The 16856-nt window shown below is 40.4% G+C and overlaps 1 protein-coding gene and 1 long non-coding RNA gene across 2 annotated transcripts; one reads left to right on the top strand and one right to left on the bottom strand.

Moving 5' to 3' along the window:
* The first annotated feature begins 74 nt into the window (after positions 1 to 74).
* LOC309532921 lies at positions 75 to 2323 on the top strand. Its single transcript, XR_014220071.1, has 2 exons — positions 75 to 1010; positions 1278 to 2323. It is a non-coding gene; the product is annotated as an uncharacterized lncRNA (long non-coding RNA).
* On the bottom strand, positions 2046 to 15836 carry SIRT1 (sirtuin 1). Its single transcript, XM_082223715.1, has 9 exons — positions 15257 to 15836; positions 14322 to 14438; positions 13049 to 13290; positions 11515 to 11667; positions 9730 to 9877; positions 9143 to 9222; positions 7552 to 7738; positions 6653 to 7228; positions 2046 to 4094 (listed from the first exon to the last, which is right to left on the bottom strand). The coding sequence occupies exons 1-9, from the start codon at positions 15795 to 15797 to the stop codon at positions 3784 to 3786; spliced, it is 2355 nt and encodes a 784-aa protein (XP_082079841.1). The 5' UTR covers positions 15798 to 15836; the 3' UTR covers positions 2046 to 3783.
* Positions 15837 to 16856: the final 1020 nt, after the last annotated feature.

Genomic DNA, 16856 nt, shown 5'->3' on the forward strand with positions numbered 1-16856 from the left:
AAGGAATGGAGGAAGGGGGGGGGGGATTTGCAATGCAGCACCTGCGCAGAGGCAAGAGCCAGGAAGGGTTGCACCAGTGCTTTCTTTCTAGAAAAATAGGTGCTGGTACTCACAAAGAAGTTGTTACAGTAAGTGCCACACTTTTTAACAGGAGGTGACAGTTATCTGTTTCAGAAGATGAGCAACCGCCTCCAAAATTGGTCTTAGAACTCAGGTATGTCGGTGTGGAATAAGATGACCCTTACTGGGTGTTTCACATGGCAAGAGGGCTCACAGAACAGTTTGCTATGAAATACAGCTAGGGCCAGAGAAAATGACAAGTCAAAGGTCTCCCCACTTAAAAAACAAACAAAGTCATTCATGCTCCTTCACATCATATGGGAATTTAGGCAGGTGCACCTGTCCAAATGCTCAGAGCTTTGTTATTATCCTGCCCATATTAACTGTCCTATTTTCTACTCTACAGGAGTCTCACTCCTAAAAAAGACAGGCAATCCTTGATCACACAACTACATGCTCCTTAAGTCACTAGGTCTTTTATAGTTGCAGTTGCACAGCTGCTCTTAGGGTTTCATAAATACAAGGTTATCAGATTAAAATATTTACATACAAAGTATTAATTGCATTTTATCATTTTATTAATGAGCCACCCAGTGAACACTGTTTTTGAGTGGCCTTATATATTATTAAAATAAAAATCAGAAAGAAAATTTCCTTTGTTTTTACTTTGAAAGTTACATTGCTGAACTGTGGCAGATTCTCCTCCATCTGTTGAGTTGTAGTCACCTGAAGATGAGTATCTTAATACACTTTTGCTCACACAATAATATGAATTAAAATACTTTTAAGTGGATTACATACTTCCCTTTCCTCACATGCAAGCCTCTGCCCTTGTGTAGGCAGCCAGTAGAATAACTGTTGAACATTAACTTTAGGTTTGATATGGAAAGATGACTATTATAGGGAGATGGCTGCCAAAAGGAACAATTAAGCTATTTCTAGCTTGTAGGGTGAAGTTGAGGCTCCAATACTTTGGCCACCTCATGAGAAGAGAAGACTCCCTGGAAAAGACCCTGATGTTGGGAAAGATGGAGGACACAAGGAGAAGGGGACGACAGAGGACGAGATGGTTGGACAGTGTTCTCGAAGCTACAAACATGAGCCTAACCAAACTGCGGGAGGCAGTGGAAGACAGGAGTGCCTGGCGTGCTCTGGTCCATGGGGGAACGAAGAGTCGGACACGACTAAACGACTAAACAAACAAAACAGCTTGTAAGGTGTTTGGATGGTGCATGAGTGATTTTCTGGGGCAAAACATAGGGAGAAAAAACTAACTGGCATGGCGAACACTTGGCAATTCATGTAGTGAACCAGCAGTCAGAAATGGCTTGCTACATGGAGGCAGCTAAATTCAGTTATCCTAATGAATTGAGATATTCTAGCAGCTCCTTTTAATGCGTAAAACATACATAGGGAAAGCTTCTTATGAAGGATGGAAAACATTTAAGGTCCAGTCAGGCTGCTCTTCTCTGTTCATTTGTAAATAATCATTGTTGGCACTACTCATGGGTTAGATCAAATCAGGGACTGCAAATTCACTGTGTGAATTCATGCTGTGAATTATAGCATGGCAGTAACAGTAGGCAAAGTGAAGAAATAGCATAATTGGCTTCAAGCATTAAAACAGGATGGGGTGTGTTTGCATCTCACATGCAGGATCTGAAGAGAGCAGCACAGAAGTAATAGGCCACCTTATGCACAGGTAAGAGGAAGTTGGCTGCATTGCATCTGCAGTGGTCCTGTTCGTTTTTTAATATGAAAAGTTAAGACATTTGATGGAGGCTTGGTCTAAATTGCTCAAAAGATCATATTGGTCTCACATTAAGCTTAGACTAAATTTAAAGCCAGCCATGGTGTTGTTCACATCCATTAAAAACCCTAAGTGGAGAAACACCATAGTATACTTTCCACAAGCTGTATTGTATTTCATATCTGTTGGTAAAACAAGAAGTTGCAAGAGAGGAGTGAGAGGCTTTCCACACACATTATTAACAGCAACCAAAATTTAAACGACAATTTAATAGACCTTAAAACAGACTATACGAGTATAAAACACTGGTTTTGTATTTCAAAAGTTGCAGGAAGAGAGCCAGGTCATTTTAAAACAGTTTTCTACAAAACATTTGCCAGTTGGTTACATAAAAGACACTATATACAATATAAAAGCATAAAATAATCCACACTGTAAAAATAATTTAAAAACAAAATATTTTCATTTTAAAATATCTCCTATAGCACAAATACATTTTGACATGCAAGCAAAGCTAAACATATTGCATTCTTTAGTGTAGTCTAGCAAGTTCTGCTATTTAGAACCTGGACCATGAGAAAACATGCCAATGTTTTTCAGATGAACACAGAAGGCCATTCTTAACACTTTTTTATGCTATTGTTATGGAACAGATGTATTAATTGCTTAAAAAGGACAACCACTTTACATATTTCAAAATGGAATAAATATTAAAGCAATGTACATGAATGAATGATCAATAACTGGCAGAGCTCTCTTGGGATACGGCTGAAAAGTGGTTTCACAAATTAACATAAAACTTACTATTAAATACAGGGTGAGGAAACACATTGTGGAAGATGGAAACAATCTGCAGCTGGAAGTATGTGTGACATCCACTTTTAAAAGGCAGCCTTGAAGAAGCAGCATTGTGACCAATTTCTGTAGCTGCTTTTTGTATAATTCAGTACCAACACGTGGTATTAAGTTATCCAAAACAGAAGCCCGTCCTCAAACAGCATATTTTAAACTTATGCTTAAACTGAACTTTCTGTTTTATATTGGAAGTTTAAGTTTATCCTTTTAAGGGTTTGTGTTGGGTACAGAAGCTCTTTTGGAGACTGCTCCCATATCCTGAATATTATATACACACCTTCAGTACATTTACATATTCACATTTTGGCAGCATTCACAAAAGATTTTATACATTAAGTGCTAGCTTTGTATACTGACTTCCTGTTCCACCTACACTCTGTGTGTCGCAAAAAAGTTTAATGAGCTACTATTTAACTGAACACCATTTTGCTATAATTTTGCAAGCCAATAGGCACTATTACATATCCACAGGAAGTTTTTTGTTTTACAGTAGCACTTTCTAATAATCAAAGTAGTCAGGGATTTCCAGGTATTCACTATGATGCCTAATTTCAATATGCTCACATGCATTTCAACATGAAGACTAATGTTAGAAACATAGCTGCCATACTGACTTTTGGGGAAATACCAGTGTTAAACAGATTATGCAGTAACAGAGCTGGGGGGGGGGGGGAGGAGACTAAATAAATCAAAGTGTTACAAAGCAAGAGGCGTGGAAATACCATTCTTTGGTCTAGATTAGCTGTTCCCTTTATATTATATTAACATTCCAATGGCTTTTTCAAAACGGTTCACACAAAAAAAATGTTGAAATTTGTTAAGCAAAAATACTGTATATGTACACACACACAGCTCACACAGATTAAACTTAATAAAAATGAATGAGTGACAGTAAAAAGATACTTAGTACCTTCAAAATTCAAAAAGATTAGTGTTGAGTGTGCCTTTATAGAATTTAATTGGAAAAGTTAGAAAACTATGCATGAAAATCTATTCTAGTTGCTTATAAACACTACATCCTTATATTTTCCTTGCTCTAAATTCAGTACACATTCATTCCAACATGCCAAAACTGCTAATGCTGGTGGGAAAGTTCCTGAAACCAGTCAGTAATTACTTTATAGTTTGTCTGTCGAATGGTCAAATCCTACAGCTTCGTTTACCGACACAGACTCAGATTCCTGAAGCTCAATTCCATCTTCTCCATATCCATTCTCCTCTTCTCTGTCAGGAGTATCTTCTTCTATACCGTTATAGAACTCTTCAATTTCACTCTCGTCTTCTATGTCTAAGCTTGGACTATGACAGGACCCACTATCGCTGCTACTTCCACAAGAGCTGGAGGATATGACATCATCTTCAGAGTCCGAGTATACCTCAGCACCATGGAAAATATAGCGATTTGGTGGTAAAAACAAGTATTGGGTACCTGAAACATGTTTGATTAGCAAGAATAGTTATTTCAGCATTAATAATCCCAAGAAGTCCTAAATGTGATACATTAATGCTTATGGGTTGTCATTATTTTAAGCACTACTGTTTCTAGGTAAGGAAATAGGTATACATAAAATTTATTACACTTTAATTTCACATGTTGTGGACTATGGAATCCCTTTTTAAATGCTCACTACACGCTGCTATGTGCTTAACTGGATTCAGCAACATATGAAGGCATTCACTATTCAGCACCCCCCTCCAAGTTTCTCACTGTACACATAATGTACACATTCCAATATTGTCTCAAAGAAAGAGCTCCCTTCCACTCTCATTTACTGGTGGCCACAGTCAAAGATCTTGAGGGAAGGGAAGCAGTTATGAATGTGTAACTAATTTCTGTGGTTTAATTATGAAGTCTACAATCCACTTCTTTCCCTTCACTTTTCTCAAAGATACATCTTAATAAGCAATGACGTCAGACTGTGCCAATGACTGTTATCAAAGAAATACAGCAATCGCTTCAGAGCTTACTGCCTAAAGGCTTATTAAAAGCAAGTTGACTGAAATACCATTTTTGATGGGCTGTGCAATTGAAAGCTACACTAAAAGGCCTGTACAACTCTTGGTATTGCTGCAACCTGTTCGTGCTGCAAGTCTCTCCCATTCCAGGCATCTAAATGAGATTTTGTTTTACTCAGAAAATCATATTTTTATCTCCAGTATACTATTAGACATTCTGAACTTGAGGAAAGCATACTGTTCTATATTAATACAATTTGTAATGCAAAAAACATATCCATGCATCACATCTGGCAGACATGTACCAGAAGCTTGGTGCTGGTGTGCATACTACAACTTCTACAGGCAAGCTGCCACAAATACCAAGTCAATTTCTATATGGCACTGCAAAAAAAAGAAGAAATTGGATGGTGTGGAGAAAACTCACATAGTCCATATAAGGAATGGTTGCATAGAAATAGCTTGGCACTGAAAACTACTGCCATGTGCACCAATCCTTGTAAACTGAGGGGAAAACAAGTTCCCCAATTCTTTTCAGGTTTTTCTTGCAGCAATTTAGTTGATTTGGATGCTTAAAAGCAGTGGTAATAACAGAAGTCTGCATCTTAAAATTTGGGTTGGTTTAGATAATCCTTCAAACCTTGTTTTAGATTTTCAGGAGTGAGACTTTGCCTCACATGTTCTCCCCGCCCCCGCCCCCTGCACTCAAGATCCCTTTTCTGCTTAAAGCAAAACTTAATTTTGTCATGATGTCCTAATCAGGCAAACAATGCTGCTCAAATGTGTAGAAGTAATTCCGAATCCTGCAAATCATGTTTGAGGATTACCTGAACTGACCCTTCCCCCTCTTGCTGCTTCTGGATTTTGTGAAAAGACGAGGGAGTGGGAAAGAAGAGAGAATAGGGGGAAGAGAAACAAAAGATGTGCATATTTCCTGTGGGGAGATGCAGGGGGGAAATATCCACAGGGATATGTAAATTCCCCTCCCCTTCACACGACACACAGAAGTGCCATTTCCATTGCCACTTTTTAGATTGTGTGGGATCGCCCATAATGTACTTGGCAGCACAATCTTATACACGTCTTTTCAGAAGTAAGCCACATTGAACTCAATAATCCTTACCAGCCTGGAGTTGGTGTGAGGGTTAAGTGATGTCAGTGGGGCCAAGCTGGGATCCAGGGTATCCCTGGTTGGCTCAACCCCTCCCTGGCACATCCTGTTTGGGGGCTTTCCCCCAGTACAGCTGTTTTGGGCTGGGTGGAGGGATAGTGCTGCCCCTGTCACCCTACCTGTGGCAGATCAGAGGTCTGGACTGCAGCCTACTTGCTGAAACCAGTGGTAACCTATGTGATGCCAGTTATTGTGGACTACATCTCCCATCATCCTTGACCAAGTCATGCCAAATGAAGGTGATGGGAGTTGACTTAAAGGCACTGCACAACTTCATCAAGTGTTTATCAGTGTTTCACGTCCGATCGCCTTTCTAGATTTGTTGCATTTTAGAACAAAACAAAGATTACTACATTGTTTTATTACAAATATCCTAATTTGGATTTTGCCCACAGCCATGGGTAGGACCACCTTCAGGGACAAAGTGGGATATAATTATAAATAGATATCTCATTTCATATGGGTCTGACAATAGCTTTGTAAGGCAGAAAAGCAAAGAGATAAAACAAGTATATTAGAAATGCAGACATTCGTTTTGAAGGCATACAAAGTAAATTCAGTTCATATTGCCTACATGTAGTTTGAAAGCTTGCAAACATTTGAAGTAATCAGCTGGTTCAGTCAGAGGAATTCTTTCATTTGTTCAAGATTTCCTATTGTACTGCACCAACATAAATCTAAGTATTTCTTATTGAAGTGGATGTACATGTTTTCATTTCTCTGGTTGCAAGATCAGATCATTTTTACAAAATGCTCTTCACTATTGACTGAATTCCTTCAAAACAAAATTGCTGTGTTTAATACTTTGAAAGTATTGTTTAATTTGAATGTAGGTGTTTGCAAATTATTTAAGCACTTACCATCAAGCCGCTTGCTAATCTGCTCTTTTGCACATCTATTAACCCAACATTTTCTTAGTGTTTCAACAGATGTTTTTTCACTTCTCTCTTTGTTTTCCTCTTGGTTAGATCCATTTTCCTTCACATGTTCTGGGTTTTCTAGATGGTCAGAAAGACTTTCAACATTCTCTAAAGAGTTTTGAACTTCTTGAAATTTTTCTTCTACACAGTTCTCTTTAGACTCCAAGGAAGCATCAGAATTTCCTGCTTTATATTCAGAAGATTGCTCTGAACGTACCACCTGAGAATGTTGTGGTGCAATTCTTTCAGGTGAACTAGAATATTCAGAAATGTTTAGAGGAGTAGGTGGTAATTCAGCTGAATGTATTTCAAATTCTTTGTGAGGTCTGGGAGGCTTCTCTGTTATTTCTGAAAGTTTGACTGAATTGCTACAAAGTTTTGTATATTCACCACCTAATCTATGACATAATTCATTGATAATGACATCACAGTCACCAAGAAGCTCCACGTCGAAGTGTAGATGAGGCAATGGTTCCCTATTAATTAGAATCTGAGGCACTTCATGTGGGATAGAACCTACATGTTTACGAAAAATAAAACAAAATGTATGTTACAGAAATATAATGTCAACTGTTATTAACAAATGTGACAACTAGTTTTAGGAACTACTTGTAAATGCACTAAAAAGTGGCCTAGAATTCTGCTTCTGCAATATTACTTAATAGTATGTAAGATAAATACACTCCTTTCTCTTATATTCCTCCCAGATCTAAAAAACTCTCTAAATTCAATAATTACAGCACTGTACAGCATGACAGTTGTATGGAAGCTCCGTATATATTTATTCTGAAACAGAGACTCCCCTCCATATGCCTAAGAGATGAGCAATCAACACTTACTTGGAATTAATGCAACTGGTCTTACTTTAAGTGAAGACCCGATAACAATGAGAAGATCAACCTCATCTTTGTCATACTTCATGGCCCTATGAAACTGCTCAGGTAGATTTTCACCAAAGAACACTATTTCCGGCTTCATGATGGCAAGTGGTTCATCAGGTGAACATCTGGGACATCTAGGAACAACCTGCATACAGAAGGTTGCATTTTTAGTTTTATAGAAGCTAAATTCAATTAGCAAATCACTGGGTCAAAACATTAGCTGCAACAGATTTATTAAGAAGTTCAGATTGCTATAAAAAATGACTGATGTTATAATCCACAGCTTTTCTAAATAATATTCCAAGTGTAACAAAACTGATGATGACATGCAAGTATGAATTGAAGACTAATACTTTAACCAGTTTTTTCCCCATGAAGCACCTGAACAAATTATTTTTAAACTCGTTAAAACGTTAATTACAATTTTCCAGAGAACTATTCTATGAATAATTTACAAATATTTCCTCTCATCTGTCCCAACAAAGAGAAGCACAGCACATGTTGCATATTTATCAGCTTTTGTGAAGGATTGCCTCACATATGTATTCTCTCTCTATTGTACAGAAACAAATTATGATGCATACAATGAAGATGCATCAATTAAACATTAGAGTCATGTGTTTCCATAGCCAGCATGGAAACCCAGGTTACTAGCCTCTTAGCAAGCTTATAATAATTTTTGCAGGGTAGCAGTTTCCAGGGATGCCTTAGTTCCTCCTTTTCTAGTCTCACAAAGCCTTTCCTCCAAATTCTCAGTCTACTGTCACTATGCATCCTTGATTCAACCACCTTGTCTCCAGACCCCCATCCTTTAGTTTCCCTCCTCCTAATCTTCCCCAAAGAGCTTACAAATTATATCCCTGCTTCTTTCCCTAGAGCTTACAAATTATATCCCTGCAACTTTCCCTTCCCAAATGGAAGGTGGACTGAAATCATTCTGACACTGCTAGCTCTAATCTTAGGCAGCTGAGCTAAAATACTTAGGGAAATAAAAGTGTCCTCCAGTGAATGACAGGTCAAGCGTCACATCTGAACTAACCTACAAGAAATATTCTACTTTGAAGAATCTTTCCAAGCTGCTTTGAGCTCAACTGAAGAAATGGTGAAATATAAATATAATGTTATGAGATTTGGGATTGGGAAGATTCCAGACCCCTATAAGCCCTGGATCCAGCAAGTGTTAAAAGCTAATCAAACCAAGCTAGCTTTCTGAACCCCTAGGTAAGCATCTGGAACCTCTGGAATTTTGCACTGCTTGGAGATTGGAGTGGCATGCAACAATGATAATAAATAAGAACTGCACTTGTCTGGAGAACTACAACTGTTTCTATGTAAACTGAATTCTTGAACTGCTGCAGTTCACATTTCTAGATATAAGGATAACATTTTATCTGATAGTTATTAACACTCATACTTTTTGTTCATTAACAGTGCATTCCTAATCATGTTTGCACAGAAGATCAGTTAAGCTTAGTGAGCCTTACTCCTTAAGCCTGTTTATGAATGCAGCCTTAAATGTACCTGATAATATTTATGGTTTTATTCCTACCTGATTGAAAATGTCTCCTCGAACAACTTCACAATCAACTTTGTATTTACAGATGAGGCAAGAAGCTGTTGCAAAGGAACCTGAAACACATGCACACACCAGAAAGCAAATAAGGATGTATGCAGTTGTCTGGATTCATATATTAACCGACCTAGTTTATTCTAGTCATACTGATCTGAGCATAGGAACACATACAAACATATATGACTTAATTTGCACGTTCACATTTAGCTGATAAAATTCACTGGATTATATCCAGTTAGTCATACTTAGAGTAGGCCCACTGTAAGCAAACCCTTGGATTCCAATGGGTTCACTCCAAGTATTAATTAGTTGAATACTACCCATTGTTGTTGTATTTCATTTGTTCATCCTGAAAATCTATGGGGGCACTGCAATAGAATTCACTGTCAGGGAGCGGAAGCACAATCCTCTTCAGATGTATTCATAAATGTACAGTTCAAAACATTTATCCTATTCTATATTCTCCAGGAACTAACCAAGTGAGAGATATGCAAAATGCTGAAAGATTCCACATATCCCTTAAAATTAACATGAGATCTAGATAGAATTTAAGATTGACTAACCATGACATTGGATTATCCTTTGAATTCCTGCCACTTGTTCCAGTGTATCTATGTTCTGAGTATAATTGCGAAGCAGTTTTTTTTCTTTATCCATCAAAGCTATAAATTTATGACAGAGAGATGGTTGAAACTGTCCAGGATATATTTCCTGTAGAATTTTTTAAAAAGCGAAAAATAAATTTTGCTAATATCACATTTCAGTTTTTGTTTTAAAGATCAGCCACCATACATTAGCTATTGCTTGCTAGAACCAACATTTTCTTAAACTGATTGTAACTTGTGTTAACCTTTCGGCTTGGAGAAAATACTACTAATATACATCATTAACTTAAATGGGGAAAATGTATACACCATCTCCTGCCACCCCCATTGAACATATGACATGCTATGCACAGCTTAAATATGGAATCATGTCCAGTGCTGCTGTTCTGATAGCACAGCATACTTCCACATGCAACAGAACTTCCCCCTCCTATCCTTTCCTTTGAAGACCTCCAGGGATTCTCAAAATCTGCTCCAGAGGGCTGCAGGAGCCTTCAAAGGGTATTTTGAGGCAGCACAGGGAGAAGAGAGAAAGGGGAAGTCCAACTTTGTGAACAGTACTCTGCATGCGCACAACCTTAATACAACCCACTCCTCTGAAAAAGTATATCTTCCAAGCCCCGAAAATGTTGATCATTACAACTGTTGATCAGTGTTAATCTTTAAAAGTATGAATGAAAAGAAAAGCTATTTAGCATGCACAATCCTACATCCAGAAAGATCCCCAAATGAATTATAGGTTGTACTAAAAAAAGTATACAGACAGCCCCCTTTTATGTGGGAGTTATGTTCCGAGGCACCACGTGCATCAGTGAAATCACATATAATTGAAACCCACTGAAAAATCTTTGATTTTACATTTTACTAGCATTGTACATATTTATGTTGGTCAACTTAGCTTGTGCCATTTTCATTAATTATGTTATTAAATTTATGAAAGATACAATTTGTTTATAAATTGGAAAGCTTCCAAAACAATATTATTGCTTTTTCAGCGGACGCCTTAAGTTTAAGCCAAAAATATTTATGCCATAGCTTGGCATATAAATACACCGTCAGAAAATTAGTTTTCACCACCCGCCACCATCAAACAAGATTCAGTATATGCAATGCTATTGTAAAGTCATAAATCATAATGGCATTTAAACATTTGATTGTATTCAGAACTGTCCATGAGTGGAATAGACTTTTAGTCACACTGAAGTATTTCACTTTCCTCTTCCCATCCAGACACCATCAAAATCTGATTCAGAGTAGGGAAGGAGATCATCTTAAACTTTTTTTTTGGGGGGGAGGGGGAACCCAGAGGCAGGAGGAGGGCTGGAGAGGAAGATGAAGTTCTACTGTGTAAGCTAAAGTTCACTCACACATTTGACTCCACCTATTTGTTATAAGCATATCGCTACTGTATCAAGTAAAAAAAAAAAAAAGAGTGGTGCCTTCTTAATAGGAGAAGCAACAGTGATAGTTACTCTATGAACTTTGGCTTCTTTAGTTTCTTTATATCCCATAAAAATAAGAACCACTACAAGAGAAAGAGAGCACTGATTATTACTCAAACACACTACACAGCAAGCATGACATCATTATTTGCAATTTTATATTGGTGCAATAATCAATGTGCACCTTTGCTCATGTAAGGGCATAACAGCTTTGAGGAAAACTGTCTTTGTTTTAGATACATAAAGATTATAGGTTGTTTAAATGTATCTGTTTTTCATACAAGCAAGAGAGAAAAGGCACCTTTGCAAACTTAAAAAACGGCCTTGGATCTTTCCTGAAGTAATCAATATCAAACATTGCTTGAGGATCAGGAAGATCTGGGAAATCTACTGCAAGGCGTGCATAGATACCGTCTCTTGATCTGAAGTCAGGGATTCCACAAGAAACAGATACCTGAAATAGGTTACATACCATAATAAATATCAATTGTATATTATAACAACATTTGTTGCTGTAAAATATTTGGACTATACACTGTAAAATTTAATGTTTAGAGATTTTTAAAAGTGAGAGGTTTATAAATGCTTTTAATAACTAACTAAATAATTAACTAAAAATAGTCACACACCCCAACTGTTTGCTTATTTTCTTTCGGCAAATAAATTATTACTTTTTTTTAGAACTATCCATTATTCAGGTACCTAAAAAACTGCAGATTAGGAAATTCCACTTACAACTATAGCAAAACTACTTATGAGAACCCAGCACAATATGCATACAGGCTAGAGAACTGCAGAGTTAATTAACGTTTCAGTTCAGTCACTTTAAAATCAGTAAGACTTTTCTTAACAGGTATCATCTTGGTTCCAGACAAATGAAAGTAGGTAGTGTGATTCTATTCAGGGCATTAGTTGCTGCAGAACAAGCTTCTGCTTGCACTCCAACTAAAGTCATTGTATATGATGCAAATGACCATCGCTGCCAAGTTCTACCACTTACTTCCTAAAACTCTGTCAAATGCTTTACTAGTAGTGTCCAACTGTAAAATTCTATGATACTACAATGGTTTGGAAATAGGCTGAAATTACACTGCTTCCTCAGTCTCCGAGAGGCTGGCCAACAATAGTGGGTTACCAGAAATTAGTTATTTTCCTTAGTCTTTCTACCTACCTTTGAAGATTCACTTGCATATACTTGAACTACTGAAACAAGGGTAGCTGCTTGTGCCTCAATGAAAGGTCAGTGCTTACAGTATCAGAGCGAGGGAATTAAATGTTTCTTCGTGCTAGTGATAGAAGTTAGTTGCTCATCCCTTTGCTCAGGTGCTCTGCAGGATGCACAATGAGACTCTGTCTGCTTGTTTGGATGAATGCTCTCCCCTCCACCACCACTGCACACTGTTCTAGGAGTTCTCCCACCCCTCCAAATCTGATGGGGGGGGGGGAGAGGACACGAATGGCACTTGTTGCACTGGCTCCCACAAGTGCAACTAGTTTAATCTGGGCCGCAGTACAGAATTGTTGCCCACGATGAAAGGTCTTAAAATCATTGCATTTGCTACAACATTCACATTCCACTAGGGCACACAGGTATCTTTCCTTCAGCATATTTGGGCACATGGGATATAAATATTTTCTTAAGAACTGTGAGCTTTGTGATATGGACAACCATCCCTTGCTGGTGTTGGATATAGAAAGACATCTGCCCAGGAGTGACTCTAGCATTACTGTAGCACAGCAGAGAGCAATCCATTCACATGATCCACATACTTGCATCAGAATAATTAAAATCTCAAATAATGTTCTACTTATTCTATTCAACATTAGATACATACCCCAGCTCCTGTTAAGACAATTATTTTTTTGCACTCTTGTAGTAGTTTCACAGCATCCTCTATTGTATTGATATCTTTTCTCTTTTTTCTTTTAGGTGGTTCTGACAGGATATTAATAACAATTTGCCATAATGTCATGTCATCAAGTTCAGGAGGCGGAATAGTTTCTGGCAACAAGTCTTTCAGAATTGCACGTGGATCTGTGCCTAGCATGAGATGTTGTTGGACAAAAGTGTATGGGCCTGTAATAGAAAATAAAGCAATTGTCATCTGACTGATGCAGAATATTCAGCTGATGGAGAAAATTCTGCAACATTTTTTGTTTATCACATTTTCAACAGAGCAAGTAGCATACCAATCTGAAAAATGTGTAATGTACTGCACACAAAAGGGCATGCATTGGCATCATGGGTGAGGCATCCTGTGAGCAACAAATAACCACAGCATTTTTGTATTAATCCCATGAATAGGATAATTGGTTCCCATATCTTTTTTCCTTTGTGGGGTAAAAGCAGCTAAGGAGATTATTTTCAGTAAGAAAACAATTCAAGCGGTAGGGCAGAATTAATCCCCAATTCAGATTGCAACCTCAGTTGCTGCATAAAACAAAGGGAAAAATCGGTGGAAAAAAATTACAGAACTACATGTAATGTGAAAAGGCTTTGGGAGTAAACCCTAAGGAACAATCTGTGCCTGCTGCCTTGCAGGACATCCTTGGGAGAAGAAAAGGCATGGGAGTAAACCCTGCAAAAATTAGGAGTGGAGTCTCTAAGGCACTTGGATGGTGTCTTGTATGCCTCCTTCCCGCAACTCCAGCCACCAAGCTGGTGCCAAATGTATTGCTTTCCTTTCCTTTGGACCACATGAGCAAGTGTGAGAGAGGGTCTTGTTGTCTGGGCAGCCCAGGACCTCCATACACACTGCTCAGGCTTGCACCTCGGATTGCCCTCAACTGCCAATTCTGGATTTAGATCTGAGGAAAGAGATAGAGCACTCCATAGTTCTGTGCAGTGTAGAGGTGATAATATGGAAGGATAAAAGCAGGGGCAATTTGCCACTCAGCTACTCTTCCAAGGTGAAACTCATGCCAAGGTAAGCAGCAAAATATACAGGCACCTCAACAAACCACTCAGAGTTCAGATTTACATGAAGGAAAGACAACAGTGTCACAAATATATAGATATGACTTGCCCAAGAAAATAAAAGCAAGAATGAAGGTGTAATCTTACAAGATATTTAATTGGAACCCCTATATTGAATTCTAAACATCTACCTATACGTGGCCTTGGAGTCCAATCACTGGAGCTTGCATGAGAGGCTCTATCATCTTCATCACTCTCACAGGAATGGAAGCCGTTTGCAATTATTTCATCATTAAAAAACATATTGTCTGAAAGACATTAAACAGAGAAAAACTATTATCAGATAAAAGTAGGGCCATCACATTTAGAACAAGTTATGCTGTACTTCACCTACAAGAAGTTGCAAGATTCCTTTTAAACTGGGATTTAATCATGTTTACATCATTCATACTCATTTATGTAAGCTTTAGGTACCGTTGAAATAATAGGTGTGTAAGATTTGTTTTAACTTCTGTATCTTCAAGAGTTGCATAGAAGAGGGTGCTTCGCCTCCACATGATGCACTTGCCATAGAAGTCAAAAAAACCTAGCTTGCCCAAGATCCCTGTATTCTGCACGGGATTACTAGCTTTTTGCTACTAAGCAAACCGTCAGCCCAAGTGAAACTGGCTTCGGTCAACTTTATCCTCCTAGGCACAGGCTGCTATTCAAGGCTGCAAGTTATATGCAGTTACAGCAAACTTGTATAGGACCAGGCTGCACGTTTAGTCGCCTTCTCCCAGCTTTCTTCCCCCACCCGCTCCCGCGGTGACAAGTGGATGGGATGGGAGGAGCCACAGATGACTGCAAACATTAAGACTGTGTTTAGGAGGATTTCCCAAGGCCTTCGGCTCTTGAAGATCGAGGGAGGGAGAAGGACTAAGCAGTGCCTTGACTTCCCTCAGCCCCGACTGCGCGAATCCCATTGAGCTGGGGTTAGAAGAGGATGCCGGTGTTCTCGGGTCCCTCCCTCCCGTGCCGCTAAAGGGCAGGCCGAGCGGTGCTGATGCTGCTGCTCCTCCTCCGTGACCCGGTCGCTGCCCTGCGCCCACCTGCCGCCCCCTCCGCCTCTGGAGCGGCTCCTCACCTGGGCGCGCGGCTGCCTCCGCAGCGCCGTTCGAACACTGCGCCGCCCCGCAGCCAATGGCCGCCTCCGCTGCCTCTCCGGCGGGCGCCGCCTCTGCTCCCTCCCCTTGGCTCGGCCACCACCTCGGCAGCGGCGGCGGCGACAACTGCTGCAGTAGTGGCTGCGGCGGCGGCGGCACCTCCTCTCGGGCCAGGCCCCACCGCCTCAGCCCAGCGCAGCCCCAGCCTTCCTCTCCTCCTCTTTCTCCCACCGCTGCCGAGGCCTCTCCCGGGTCGCTGTTGCCAGAGGAAGCAGCAGCGACCTCTTCCTCCTCCGCCAGGGCCTCCTCTGCGGCGCCTCCTATGTAAAGAGGCGCCTCCGCCTCTCCGCCGGCTTCCTTCGCGGCCGAACAGGCCCGGCCGGCGCTGTCAGTGGAGCCCCGGCGTTGACGCTTCACAGCTGGCTCCGGGCTCTCCGAGGCGCCTGACACAGCGCCGCCGCCGCCGCTGCTGCCGCGGCCGCCGCTCCGGCACTGGAGGAGCGGCGTCTCCCCGTCCGCCATCTTGGAGAAGGAGCAACTACTCCCTCCCTCTCTCTCTCTCCGCCCGCTTGCTCGCTCTCACCCCCACCTTTCCCCGTAGACGGAAAAGACAGCCCCCCCCCCCGCACCTCTCGCTCACACACACAGAGATTTAAACACGTCACGTGACCCCGTCGACGCCCACGCGGGCAGCCGCCCAGCGTAGGGCCGCAACAACAACAAACTGGATCACGTGACGCCGAGCAGGCGCGGGCAGGGGGTGAAATGACGAGGCGGCTAAATTGCGGGGTCCGCAGTCACGTGACACCCCCCCCGAATTTTTCTGACGTGCCCACCTTTATATGTTAAAAAAAGATTAATTCACCTATATTTTGTCGACTCTTTTATAATAAAACTTGAAACTAAAAATACCGTAACGAATTCCTTTGGATTCTAACGTAACTTATGGAGTGCGGAGTAGGGGGGAGAGGAATCCCTTTGAATTCAGTGGGATTTATTTCTGAGTGAATATGGATAGGGAGAAGATCGTTATATGCTTTTGTAGTGTTTGGTGTGTTCCCTCCCCCCCCCCCAAAAAAAATGAATAAAAGCGAAAGGAGGATAAACAAAAGAACTGAGGGAGGAAAGAGGAAAGGCGCCGACGCAGCAACTCGTTGAAGGAGCAGCGAAGGCTGGATGGGCGAGCAGCTCCCGGGTTCTGCTCTGCCTGGGCAAAGACTGTAAAGAAGGGAAAGGGCGCTAGTGGGCCGGGAGTCGCAGCAAGCTCTGGAAAGGGGTCGTGAGGGGAGGAGCCTTAAGAGGCAGCAGAAGGCCGCCGCCTTCGGCAGAATGAAATACTACACACATTAAGGCAGTTAAAGGTGGGATTTAATAATGCACTCATTAAAATAAGCATCAGCTTGTAGATTGGAAACACACTGAAATGCTTACAGTACCTGTTTTAAATACTTTAAAGCTTTACATTTCATGCAAATGTAAAGCAAAGCTGCAAAGTTTAAGCACCACAACGCTATACATAAAAGCAGATAAAAATAGGTAGGTAACTAATTCAGCATCCTGTGCGAGTCATCTACACGACGC

This window comes from Podarcis vaucheri (assembly GCF_965113315.1).
Source record: "Podarcis vaucheri genome assembly, chromosome: 5".
Classification (NCBI taxonomy): domain Eukaryota; kingdom Metazoa; phylum Chordata; class Lepidosauria; order Squamata; family Lacertidae; genus Podarcis; species Podarcis vaucheri.